The sequence below is a fragment of the Stigmatopora argus genome, chromosome 11, assembly GCF_051989625.1.
Source record: "Stigmatopora argus isolate UIUO_Sarg chromosome 11, RoL_Sarg_1.0, whole genome shotgun sequence".
Lineage (NCBI taxonomy): Eukaryota > Metazoa > Chordata > Actinopteri > Syngnathiformes > Syngnathidae > Stigmatopora > Stigmatopora argus.
The window spans coordinates 10,782,754-10,796,473 of NC_135397.1; the positions used below are offsets into that span (position 1 = coordinate 10,782,754).

The 13,720-nt window shown below is 39.6% G+C and overlaps 2 protein-coding genes across 3 annotated transcripts; one reads left to right on the forward strand and one right to left on the reverse strand.

Annotated features, from left to right (window-relative positions):
• Window positions 1–4,977: 4,977 nt before the first annotated feature.
• On the forward strand, window positions 4,978–8,856 carry erlec1 (endoplasmic reticulum lectin 1). Its single transcript, XM_077613557.1, has 13 exons — window positions 4,978–5,327; window positions 5,408–5,512; window positions 5,791–5,871; window positions 5,975–6,052; window positions 6,138–6,248; window positions 6,325–6,548; window positions 6,626–6,767; window positions 6,968–7,132; window positions 7,201–7,260; window positions 7,763–7,887; window positions 7,956–8,033; window positions 8,116–8,191; window positions 8,319–8,856. The coding sequence occupies exons 1-13, from the start codon at window positions 5,187–5,189 to the stop codon at window positions 8,382–8,384; spliced, it is 1,452 nt and encodes a 483-aa protein (XP_077469683.1). The 5' UTR covers window positions 4,978–5,186; the 3' UTR covers window positions 8,385–8,856.
• Window positions 8,857–9,658: 802 nt separating this feature from the next.
• Window positions 9,659–13,512, reverse strand: gpr75 (G protein-coupled receptor 75). Of its 2 annotated transcripts, none has more exons than XM_077613556.1 (2): window positions 13,205–13,512; window positions 9,659–12,952 (listed from the first exon to the last, which is right to left on the reverse strand). In XM_077613556.1, exon 2 carries the CDS (start codon window positions 12,884–12,886, stop codon window positions 11,249–11,251), a length of 1,638 nt encoding a protein of 545 aa, XP_077469682.1. In that variant the 5' UTR covers window positions 12,887–12,952; window positions 13,205–13,512; the 3' UTR covers window positions 9,659–11,248. The 2 variants fall into 2 exon arrangements, with proteins under 2 accessions (XP_077469682.1, XP_077469681.1); XM_077613555.1 differs by having other exon boundaries at window positions 13,136–13,512.
• Window positions 13,513–13,720: the final 208 nt, after the last annotated feature.

Consider the following 13,720-nt stretch of genomic DNA (forward strand, 5'->3'; position numbering starts at 1 on the left):
TATATTGTATAGCGTCACATACCAACATAGTAGTTAATGTGATTGTGTATTAGGCCTGGGTCTTACCCTTACTTTTTTCATTCATTTAGACAGCAGGGGTGTCAAGGGGTTGGTTCGCGGGCCGCATTAATGTCAACTCCATTTCATGTGGGCCGGACCATTTTAGATCTAATATCTAGATATTTTTTTTAATTGGATTAAAATAACTGGATTAAAAGCCCTAAATAGTCCATTTTTATAGATCTAAAGCAATGTTTATTTAAGCTTTTTTCTCTTAGTATTGGAAAATGTTTTTTAATCATGTTTTTTTATTTATTTCAAATGGAAACAAAATATTTTTTTAAGTGGAAAACGGAAAATATTTGTATATTTATTTTTAGAAAAGAAAAAAAATGGATTAAAAAATTGCAAGGATTGATTTTAAAAAGGGGAAAATCAGGAAATGTAATGTACATCTATCATCATTTGAATTTGATCCTATAAAAATAAAATAAATAGAAACTTATGATTTACTTTCTCGGGCCGCACAAAATGAGGCGGCGGGCCAGATTTGGCCCCCGGGCTGCCACTTTGACACCTGTGATTTAGAGCAATAAATCATTTTACCCAGGAACGTGTGCAAATGAATATCTATATTGTAAATTGTTTTCTCTTTGGTAAATAACCAATATTGTTTTTCATTCGTCGAAAGCAATTTTAATTCAAGATCTGCCAGAGCAAATCATGTTTTCCATCATTATATTACATCACATGGAATTGTTTTTAACCAATTCCTGCAAGAAAATATGTGAGGATCTAAATACATCAAAAAAGCACCTTGGAAGTGCTATCAAAGGGAATGTGTTTAAAGGGGTTAACTATGTTATTTTTGTGTGTATCATATCTGAGAAACCAATCCCGTGAGCTGTTGCGGGGTTGCTTTGAGCATCTCCATATCATTAGCACGCTGCAGCAGTGGTTTGAGACCAGACGCCAGGTGCTCTACTGCAGATTGGAGAGCTATGCTGATCAAATTAGTTCTTCCTAACTGCACATCTGGGTGTTTACCTTAGATCTGTACTGAGGAAGATTTAAATTCAACATAGTCAACACTGCAAACTCCTGTCGTCTAGAGGTTAAGGGCACACAGAGAGACAAACGACCATCCCCATTCACAATCATACTGCCACTATCGTGCCCGCGACTGCTTGCACTGAAGGCGAGTGAACCTTTACACCGAGGGTGTCAGACTCGAGTTGGTTCGCGGGCCACTTTAACGTCAACTTGATTTCACGTGGGCCGGACCATTTTAGATATAATATTTAGATTTTTTTTTAAATAAATGGATTAAAAGAACTGGATTAAAAGCCCTGGATATTCAGTTTTTTATAGATCTAAAACAATGTTTATTTGAGCTTTTTTAAAATATATTTTTAGATTTTACAAAATGATTTTTCAACTAAAAACACAGAAAAAAATGATTAAAAAATTACAATTATTGATTTAAAAGGGGGAAAATCAGGAAATTTAATATACATCTATACTCTTCATTTTAAGTTGATCCTAAAACAGAAAGTCGGCACTCATGATTTACTTTCCCGGGCCACACACAATGATGCGGTGGGCCAGATTTGGCCCCCGGGCCGCCACTTTGACACATGTGCTTTACACCATGAAGCGGCTAGCAGTTAGTTTGTTTAATTGAATTCTCTATGGAAACAAGTCATTTTTTTTATTTAAAAAAGTTGAATCAACTGTCTTACTCTGTTGGCTGTGGTTTGGGGAATGTCTAAGTTAGGAATTGGCATTTTTTAATAATGCACTTTTGTGAGTTTAAAGGTTGAATTTTAATTAAAAAAAAGGACCCTGATTGAAAATATTCAATAGTGTTTTCTACATTATATTACCATAACAGAATATTGATCAATCAAAAACCAAATATAATTGAGACTCCCTAATTTGATGACTTATTTATACTCAGTTTTTGAATAACTGTCTATGCTTTTGATTGTTGGATTGTTGTGATGCATTTATGATCACTGATCTTCACTCCTAATCTCTTCATTGATGGGGAGAACATCAGCAAAATGAGCCCTGCAAATATATGGAGCCCATCTAGATTTGGGCAAGCATCAATATTCTCTCATTATCTTCTCTGCAGGGAGGTTGAAATCTACTTGCATGCTTGCACTCATCTTTCTTAAGATCCACAAGCTTGCTTTGTTTCCTTGATACAGACTAGTAAGCCAGTAGCAGTCACATTTTACACCACAAGACATCATTGAAGCGTGCCTGATTTTACATGCTGCTCACAAATCTTTCATTGATGAAGCTGTGCTTAATATTGTGGCTAAGTCTAAGTCTTTTTATGACTTAAAGTGGGCGCAATGGCCATGTTAGTAATATTTTTAGTCCAAATATATAGTAATTGTTGAGAAAAGGGTCTAAAATTTCACTATGTCATTTTGCAGGTATTTTCCATGGGGATTTATGATTAGAATATTATTATGGAGTAAGCATGGTGTCATTTTTAGAAACATTAATTGACTTAATAATGAACATCATGTTTGGTTCTAGAAATATATTCAAATGCTTTATTTCAAATTTAACTAAGTTCGTTAAATTGGTCATATTGCCGTGTTATGTAAGCAAAAATATTACATATAACTCGATAATGCAGTTAAATAACGGCACTAAAGACGATGTTAACAATGTCCGGTTGCCTAGCTAATGTTAACGTTCTCTTTAAAAGAAGAATATTTTAGAGAGCCCTTGACTTTGTAATAAATACATATCTTGTACATAGCCATAAACCATTGTTATATACAAATTGTAAATTAGCTTAATTTATAAAGAGCTTTTCCACTCGTTTTAATCTACATTGACAAATGTGTCAAGAATGATCAATTTCACTTTTAAATATTGTCGAATTTGACAAGGAAAGCATTAGAATACAAACTTTTATGTGTAGAAAAGCAGCACATGAATCAATACAAAATGCCATTAATAAACCATAGAGAGGTGACATTATTGATCACTTTGCCATCTGACACGTTGTGAGCATTTAGTTTGTGGGTTGGCTCGAGAAAATGTCTTCCATCATGGTGGTGACCGTCAAGTGTCAAGATGCATTTTTTTCTCCACTCTTCGTGGAATTATGCTTAGAGAAATGACAATCGTATCAATTATGCATAGAGTGGGGAAGGTACAAAAGCATAATAGCAAAGCAGAGTTTCCACATGGATTACAAAATAAAATGAAATGCTTATTTTAGAGTTTGGAGTCCAAGCTCCGTTGGGGGTCCTATGGACTCACAGATGGCATGCTTCCAATCTGATATGTGATCCGTGGACAAATTCGTGACAATTCATGCAGAAAAATATTCTTCACTATGGTCCACCCCAAAGTTGTTTAATGGCCTTGAAGTCAGGCTCTTCCATATTAGACTAATTCAAACCTAAATTTCTGGAGCTTGCACTTTGTATTGGCCAGAGCTACAGCCAAGCAGGACTACAAGAGGTCTCTGTTCAAAGTAGAAAGAATATTCATGACCAAAACAAATTTAAAAAAAGATTAGTACTATATAATTTCATTGCATTAGCAAAACAGTGACAAGAGTCGAGAGGGGCCTAGTTTTGGTTTGATAATGAGTTTTCAAAAATATTTGGTTTCCACACTAGGCTTGTTATACACTTATTTGTCAGAAGTGACCCTGATACATCCTATTTTAATAATACAATTGTTACCATGGAAACAAGCTGGTTTCATCTGCTTGAATCTCTCCGTCAATTCACACATGAAAGTTGCTCGCGGACATCTATCAATAAGTAATATTGACAATGTGAATGGAGGTGAGTCCGACCCATAACGCGGGGCAAGCGTAGGTGTGTCTGTAGAATGGTCTTTTGGGATGTTTGCCGAGCTTGAATCTTCTTCTATACTCTACAATAGCCCCTAAAACCCCCCTTCTAATCTCTTCTTTGTACTATCACAGTCTGCTGGCATTACGTCTCAGTCATAGGACGCTCATTGGCATGGCAAGAGCTCCACCAAAAGGTTAAAAACAAAACAAAGAAACATATATATATATATATATATATATATATATATATATATATATATATATATATATATATATATATATATATATATATATATATATATATATATATATATATATATATATATATATATTGATCACATAAATTATTATTATTATTATTAGAAAAACAAAGTTAGTGAATGCCCGACGTGTTATGTGGTATTCTTATAGCATTTGGATTTGTGGTACTATGGTAGTGATATTAATAGTTTAAGTACATAGTACACTTGTACCCTTAAAAAACATAAATGAAAACAAAAAAACACATATATATATATATATATATTTTTCAATCTGTTTGAGACTAAGAACAAACATTTGATTACATACATTATTATTATTATTATTATTATTATTATTATTATTATTATTATTATTATTATTATTATTATTATTATTATTATTATTATTATTATTATTATTATTATTATAAAAACAAAGTAAGTGAATGCCCATTGACGTGTCATGTGGTATTCTTATAGCATTTTGATTTGTGGTAATATGGTAGTGATATTAATAGTTTAAGTACATAGTACAATTCTACCCTTAAAAAAACAATAGCAAAAAAACCCTTGCAAAGATAAATAATCGTTAAATTACTATAATAATCTGTGTTAGAATAATGTGTCTTAACCTTTAATGCATTCATATTACTCATGCCTGCCATTGACAACACTAAACGTCCAATCCATTTGGACTAGCCATGCAACGTGAATGCCATTAAAGAGTACCATATTGTCTAATAATATTATTATATAATATAGTTCCTTAAAAAACAATCGTCATCCATACGTATTCATAAAATCGATGGTTTGAACTGGTTAATATGTGTCTGAAACATACCGCTATGTGTCGCTGTTGTTATTTCAACACGAAAAAAGGCATCCGGAAAAGGACGTGGCAGAAAAAAAGTACTTCCTGTATTTTGATGTCGTGTTGATCTCACCAATTCTCAAAGTGAACAGCACCTCTTTTCCAAGGCGGATGTCAACACGGATCAATTCTTTCAAGTTTTGAATGACCACCTAAGTTGGTGTTGTGGAAGGACCACGCGAAGTGTCTACATGAGGAGCGGCCGGCTGACAATCACTGACCGGATAGGGAGATGATGGCTCGGCTTGTTTTGGTGATGGTCGGTGGACTCTTGGTCCTCTCCGATGGCGTCTGGTCACACGGGGACGGCCAAGCTTCCTTCACGGATGAAATTCCTTTCAAAATCACCTGGCCGGGGGCTGAATTCACACTGGTAGGCAGCCCCCTTTCAGCCCCCTCTCAAGTGTTAATTCATGAAAGGATGTTTTAATCACAAATTTGTCTGCATTTCAGCCCACTTCGGGTGCACTTTACAAAGAAGACAACTTTGTCATCATGACCACACTAGAGAAGGAGAAGTATAAATGTCTCCTACCGTCGCTGACCTCTGAAGAAGAGGTAAGGGTTGCGATTATTTAATTGTTTCCCCAAACTGAAATCTCAGATTGCAATAGTTTTTGACTATGAGTGGATCAAAGTGATCTGCAGGCTGGTGAGGAAGCCCAGAATTCAGTTATTTGAATGCATTTTATGACCACTGTTAGTACTTTCAAGTGCTTTTTAGTATATCAGTACAGTACTGCAGTCTGCCAAATAAGGACAGTAGTTTTTTGAAACGTGTTTTTCTTATTTATAGTATTGTCAAATGTTATTTGTTTCCTCCCCCCGGACCTTAGGACGATGACAAGGAGTACAACGGACCCAGTCCGTCAGAACTTCTGGAGCCTTTGTTCAAAAGAAGCAGCTGCTCATACAGAGTAAGACCATTGATCCTTCGATTTTTGGTAGTCTGACACTGGTAAATGCAAAGTTTGGCCTGAAGAGTAACCAAAAGCCCTTTTCCCCTCCATTGGGTGGCAGATTGAATCTTACTGGACCTATGAAGTATGTCATGGAAAACATGTAAGACAGTATCATGAAGAGAAGGAGTCAGGTCAGGTTGGTGTTCTCAGAAGAACCATCATCCAGAGCTGTCACTGTTTTAATAGTGTAATATTAATACTGATGTTGTGTGTATCCATAGAAAATAAGGGTTCAAGAGTACTACTTGGGGAAATTGGTAGAGAAAAGAAAAACTACAGATACAGCTAAATTTGAAGAGCCGGATACAACTGAATCACCACCTGAAACAGAAGTAAACTTCACAAATTGAACAGTCCATCTTATTTCTCACTATGAATATCACACGTAGTCCTTGGGTTGTCCTCTAGGCATTGTCTAAGAACATCGAAGGTCAGCTGACTCCATATTACTCTGTGGAGATGAGAAACGGGACACCCTGTGCGCTGAAGCAGAACGAGCCGCGCTCAGCGTCCGTGCTGTACGTGTGTCATCCGGAAGCCAAACATGAAATCCTGTCCATCGCTGAGGTTACCAGCTGCGAATATGAGGTGGCGGTGTTGACCCCCTTGCTCTGCGCGCACCCAAAATACAGGTGGAAACTCCACATCTGTCGGACACCTTATTGGACAGGATAATCAGATTAAACCTGTCCACCCCCTTTGTTCGCAGGTACAAGTCGTCACCAGTGAACGCCATCTTCTGCCAGGCACTGGCTGGCTCGCCATTCCGACCTAAGCGGCTCACCCAGTTGGACAAGGAGCAAGAAGAACAGCTTAAACCTCTTTTCAGCACCACCGCAGAGCACAAAGAAGTGAGTTTTTCACCGGTCATATGAGAAAATACCTAAAAACGATGCTTGAGGTATCTTAACAGGAAAAAAAAAATGAGTCTGAGTCAAGTACTTGGACAAATATTTTTTTTATGATTTCTTTTTCAATAGTTGACTGATAAAATGCATTAATGTGAAATTAAAGGCCAACAGTGAATGAGTTGACTTTTTTATGATGACAGGGGGCTTCTTCAGCAAGGGTACATGGGGCCTTTACCTCTTCTACTCACAAACCTATGGCTGTGGGCGGGCAGGCGCAGGTGGCGGTGGGCACCACTCATATCTCGCGCTTGACAGACGAGCAACTCATCAAGGAGTTCCTTAGTGGTTCCTACTGTTTACACGGGGTGAGGCCTCCCTGGGAAATATCCGTCGCCATGTTTAGATGTTTTTCATTCCAACTTGTGTCTTTCAGGGTGTTGGATGGTGGAAATATGAATTCTGTTATGGAAAACACGTCCATCAGTATCATGAGGTGAGCAGTTTTTACAAGTTTAAGTTCATATATGGGGGAAAGCTGCCTTTGTACAGATAATAGAGCAAATCTGGTTATTGTAAAACCTTTGATGATGAAGAAATTTCCACTTGAAAGTCCTCCCATTTACTATAGTAGGCAGGGTTAGGCATCAATATAGAAGCAGTTAAGATTTCCCATCACATCATCAGCTGTCATTTGTGGATGGATGTTGGATATTTCAACATAATAGGTTAATTTGAAAAGTAAAATGTGTGAGTCAAGCTCATGTGATTGAAAAATAAAAACACTGAAGATTTACATGTTAAAGGAAAATATATACTGTACAGTGTGTATACATTGAATATATATGCATAGAGATCATGTCAGATATCCTGTTAGGGAAGCAACTGGTCCCATGTTATACGACCACTCAAGATACAGTAGATGTGAATCTCACTGTCTTCTAATAAGCAGATTCATTCCATTGTTACTCAGGGTTAAGGTTGTGCTGGTATTTCAGGATAAGGAGCAAGCCAAGAACATTGTGGTGGTTGGCAACTGGAATGCAGAGGAACACATGGAATGGTCCAAGAAAAACATCGCTCGATCTTACCAGTTAAAGGACGGCGGAGTGCAGAAAGTCAAGTATGCTTTTGTTGTACATTGAAGCAAAGCACTATTATCCATAATGACCTTTTTACCGATCTCTGCAGACTCGTGTCCCACTTCTATGGCCATGGTGATGTGTGTGATATGACAGGGAAACTCCGCCAAGTCATTGTCAAATTAAAGTATGTATTATACAGAGTGGTAAAATTCTGAGATGGTTGAATAAGAACACAATTCATGGCCGACATCACATTCTTCCGTTAGATGTAAAGAGTCCGATTCTCCGCATGCGGTCACGGTTTACATGACGGAACCTCAAACTTGCCAATACGTCCTTGGGGTTAGTATATTCATTAAGAAATTTATCATGTGTGAACTATGTTTCGTTACTGTGTGCTGTGTAGCTGTCATTGATAGATCTGGGAAAAAAAGTATACATACACATTTAATCAATTTTCTTCTTTTAGGTGGAGTCTTTAGTTATCTGCAAGCTGCTCGACACAGCCGATGAACATGGACTTCTGTCCAGCTAAACGACCCAAAGATCATGCGATGAGGACGAGCCTAACAATTGCGTAGTGTGTAGAGAGAGATGTTCATGACGCATACCTTAAGAAGGTTCAAACTGTGGTGGGTGATCGGGATGATGAACTTGAGGTTGCTGAGGAGTTGCCGGGATTACTATGCGTTCTGGATTGAACAATGAATCAAACTCCATACTACTTGCTTCATTCACCCAGCTGGGTTGTAGCTTCACTTGAGATGATTATGTGGATCTACTGTCCATTTTTCATGTCTCTGCCAATGGGTTTTTTAGCATAGAAAATTATGATTCAGTGTGTGCGTGCGTGCATGGGATCACATATTAGCAGATACTTTGCACTTGAAGTCTTAAAAATCTTGGCAACGGGGAGCTGTGTTTTATGTTAAGGGAGAATGTAACTTATACATCAGTGGGTGTTTTAAAATGGAAACTAAGTTTGATTAAAATTTCTTTTTAAGACATTCTGTATTGTGTTCATGAAGTATTGCTAACAATGCACACTAGGAAGTTGAATAACTTCATATCACCGGGATAAAAAACTGATACGGTTGCATCTATGACTGTGCATATTCTATTTTTGTTTTATTAACTGAATGACCTTTCGACTTATCTCCACAGGGCTCGCCTCAACAACAACAATCAGTTGTACTGTTTTTAAGTGTAAAACAAAGGTTTTACTGTCAAATTCACAGCTAATGCAAAATAACTACGTTGTAGATGTTTTTGCAGAGTAAATGAAAAAAAATGGTTTGATCCATCAAATGGTAGTGACATCGATGTACTCACTTTTTCATTTTCCACTCTCCAACCAAGATTTGAAACCCACATGTTTATTTTGCAGTATAATTCTGGCAACCACGACTTCTAGTATCTCAAGTCCTCTCATTTTCTGAACCGCTTTATCCTCATTAGGGTCGTGGGGGGTGCTGGAGCTTATCCCAGCTGTCTCCGGGCCAGAGGCGGGGGACACCCTGAATCGGTGGCCAGCCAATGGCAGGACACAAGGATGCACACTCACACCTATAGCTAGGAGCATTTTTGAGTGTCCAATAAGCTTACCATGCATGTTTTTGGAATGTGGGTGGAAACCAGAGTACCCGAAGGAATCCCACGCAGGCCCGGGGAGAACATGCGACTTCCAGTATTTTACCAAAATTTGAATCAATTCATTGATTGCGAAGGCACCAGCAAAATAAATATATAAATAAATACATATTCAGTAAAGGACTGATTACATCTTTCCAAAAAATTACAAGTCAAAAATGCTATGATACTTTTTTAATGATCAGTTAATAAGTGTATTGGGTGAAAATTAATTAGAACACAAAGCATTAAAGTCACACCCATTATCAACAAACCAGGTTTACTCAAATGTAGCAACTCTTTATACTCCAAAAAACTTCCAGACTTTTAATCTTGTTAAAATGTAATACCAACACAACACTTTTAAGGAAATTCAAATGTCCAAGAGATTAATAGATTTATTCTCAACCTTTGTCTTTAAAATGGTTCATATTAGGGGGGTGAGGTTTTTAGACAGCCCACTAGTGGTGAATTACAGGGAAACATAATTAAATTGTTCATAAATATGTTTACATAAGTTTACTTGGTCTGAGTTCAGAAAGCAAAATATTTGTGAGGCGTTTCACCAAAAACAGGCACTTCTTGCACAGCATAATATTGAGATTAAATTATGAACTGTCACCTAAAATAACTTAAAGGTTTACATCCTAAATTTATGTTTGAGCATGCTACCCTTAGGCAGAATATTATGATGCATCTAGAAAGACACCCTTAAAAAAACACTTTCCCATTTTTAAGAATATCACACCATATAGATATAGCAGATAACAGCTGCTAAATGCATGGTAGAATGGGAGCACAGATTTTCTATAAATGTTCAAAATGAGAGTTAGGTGTCCATATATATGATGACGGCAGTAGCTAAAGACTTTGAAAGGCAAACAGACCTCATTACTCGCCTTTTTAGCATTTTTTATCTTCCTAAATTTCTTCGAATTGGTATGAGAAACAATGATTTCTCACACAACCTAATCAGACCCCAAATATCTTTGCCGTTTTCGAAAGTTCCTAAAAATAAGACAGGAAAAGCCTAAATGTGCACTTTTAAAATTTTTGTCTGACCTCTCGATGGGATGGCTAATATTTGTAAAGAACCAATGGATTCTCGTAATTGGTTAATAAGAAAAACATGAGTGGAAAATGTATGCTCTGTGAACATTTGACCACAATTTTTTGGGGACTGCTTTAACCCTTTGGCTGCCCGATGCTGGGGGGATTTATGCTTCCGAAAAATTGCGTTTTACTTAAACTACTATGGATTTATTTCCTTCTTTTGCATAATTTTCTATAGCCATCAAAATATATCAAAATTAGCTTCCTGAAAATATTCATATATTTTTTATGAATATTTTTTTCTTGAAAAATCACAACTTTTTGGAATTTAAAGCTGAAAAAAGACCGGTTTGTCTGCACTCGTGGTATGTTTAAATTCAAACAGCTCGCGACAGGGTGATTATTTCTTCATGCTAGCGAGAGATGGCAGCACCTAACGGACTCTAAACATTATTTTTTCGTTTTTACAGGGTGTCAGGAGCATGGATCTAACTTCAAAACATTTGCATTTTTGCTCTTTAGGCCTGTCATAAGAAAGTTTTAATGTCTGCAAAAAATATGCTTTAGGGCTTAGGCAGTCAAAGGGTCAATCTGACATTTTGTATAATATTTAACACTTTTGGGAGGAAGTATCCCCAGAAAGCCAAAAACCCAAGAACCCTCGTTTTCAACGGCCAATGTAAACATGAGAATTCCCATGGCAGAAAACAACAGTGTTTAGACAGAGGGGATGGGGATCTGTTGCACTGAAGTACTCTCAAAGTCCTGCAGAGTGTCCTGGTGTGTGTGGTAGTGCATGGCCACGTAGGACTTGGCAAAGGCAAACGTCTGCGAGCTGGCAGGCTGGAGGCTGGTGGGTGAGCTGGGCCCAGCGGAGGGACTGCTATTGTATATACTGTAGTACGGCTCGATACGAGTGTTAATAGGGGTAGAGGTGCTTGGCGGGTGTGGCCGCCGCGCACCCCTGGGACTTGCACCGCATTCTCTGGACTGACTGGGCCCACAGGCCTGGTCCACCAGCCTCCTCTGCGCCTTGGGCGAGAGCACGTACGCCGAGTTGGTCTCGTGGTGTGAGGATTTATTCCGGTTGACTTCCAGGGTACCCTTGCCCATGGCATGCAAGCGGGTCTTGTGCTTGCAGCATAGAAGTCCCAGGGCGGCCCAACGCAGGCAGCAGATCACGCGGCGGCGCAGGCCGGCGCTGTTGCGCGAGTACACGAAGGGATTGATGCCGGACTTAAGGAAGATGAGGACGATGGCGCACAGTTCGAACTGGTAATGCGCGAAGCTGCTCTCCGGCGAAAGAACGTCCTGCGCCAAAGAGATCCCCATCGGCAGGCAGCATAGCAGCACTGAAAAGACGATGACTACGCACGTGACCACGGCTTTAGAGTCCTTCGCCGTGGCCAAGTTGACTGTGGAGGCCAGCTGGCAGCAGGTGGCGCCCTGGGCTGCCCCCGGGACGACTACTTGCTTGGTCCTGTTGGTGTAAGAGTGCGTCTGAACGTTCTGCAGTTTGTTGAACATCTGATTACGGTACAAGGGGCCCTGAGCACTACACGGCACCCCTTCAAAACCCTTCACCGCCAGAGGGGTCGGTTGCGGGTTGCAGCGGGCCGCCACAGCGATGATGGGACACTTCCTCACTTGAGCGTTTTTCCTCAGGGTCTGCGCAATCATCAGGTAGGACACTGACACCACGCCTACACAAAAAGCAAAGTCGGCAAGGTAGGCGTACAGCACTAACCTGGCTTGCCCCCCTCCAAGACCAAAGTGGGGCAAGCAGGGTCCATCCCTGCGTGGGTACGCCCGCATGGTGAGGAGGGCTGCCATGGTGAAGCTGGACGTCCACAGCAGGGCAGTGAGGGCCAACGTGCAGGGGAACGAGGCAGTCCGGTTGGGCTGTTGGCCCAGAACCATGCGCAGGCGATGCAGCGCGATGACCGCCACCGTCTCCAGCGACATGATGATAAAACCCGAGCTGGTCAGGTGGAAGGCGAAGCAGAAGCTCTTGGACACGCCGTCCACGCCGCCCGCGTCCAGGTAAAGCACCAATGCAAACATGGGGGCCGTCACACAGCAGATAAATAAGTCGCAGAAGGACAAATTGAGGATCATGAAGTCGAAGTTGGTGCGGAACTTCCGGAAGGCCGGGTCGAAGAAGGATAGGAAAACCACTAGGTTCCCGTAGGAGCCCAGGCAGAAGATGAAGACGAGAAGGAGGGAGCAGAAGGTCAAGGTGGCTGTGTGGACAACTGCCCAAACAGGGGGGATGTGGGACACCTGGGTGCCATTGAAGTTCACTTGCTTGGGCACATCCACAAGCTCTGATGGCGGCTCTGTGCTGTTCATCATATTATCATTAGCCGCCCACCGTTAAAGAGTCAAACATTATTCCTCTGAAAAGGAGGACAAATGCTCCTAAAACAAAAACAGGAGGAAAAAAAACCTTAATTACAACAACAAAAAATCCCTCCTTAAAAATCACAATGCATGCTGATTAGGATCATAAATCATCGACGCACGTCCAAATACACACAATGAACGTCATATTGACTAGCGCATCATTCTCATTTTGAATTCCCAAACATGTGAAAATCTTACCGTTAGACAAGCCTTCGATGATCACCATTTTTCAATATAGCACCTCTGTGGCACCTGAATGCAACGTACCTTCGAAGAAAAGGGAAAATTTACATTTCCACGCTATTTGGGAATAAATTAAAGGCATCTTCTCATCGTCTTCGTTGCAACCACGGTACAAAGAACCGATTCTCTTAGTCAGATTGTTCTGTATTTATTGGTGGGGGGTTTCTCCTCCTCTTGGCGATGTATCCATTCTTTTTACTCGGGAGCCACCGGACGTGTGTTGGTTAAAAAATAAATAAATAAAAATAATGTACATGAAGTCACAGCGACGCAGGCGAGCAGTGAAACACAAGCACTGCTTTCAACTAGCCAAGTGTCATGTTTAGGGACAGTTAATAAAACACACGTCTTTGCCTTTTGCAAAAGGATACTATAATTTTATTTATTTATTTATTTAATTTATGTTCCTTATTGCGCTGTTGGGTGTGTGTTAACTCAAATGATGTCATTGACGGCCATAGATGTCCAATTCATTCGAACTGGGAGGGCGATCTTGTAATATTCGAGTGCCATTGACAGCACCAGACGTTCGGTTCATTT

Coding starts and splice junctions, on each gene's coding strand:
- erlec1 (XM_077613557.1), top strand. CDS start 5,187: ATGATGGCTCGGCTTGTTTTGGTGATGGTCGGTGGACTCTTGGTCCTC. Junction 5,328..5,407: donor CGGGGGCTGAATTCACACTG/GTAGGCAGCCCC, acceptor TCTGCATTTCAG/CCCACTTCGGGTGCACTTTA. Junction 7,261..7,762: donor ACGTCCATCAGTATCATGAG/GTGAGCAGTTTT, acceptor CTGGTATTTCAG/GATAAGGAGCAAGCCAAGAA.
- gpr75 (XM_077613556.1), bottom strand. CDS start 12,886: ATGATGAACAGCACAGAGCCGCCATCAGAGCTTGTGGATGTGCCCAAG.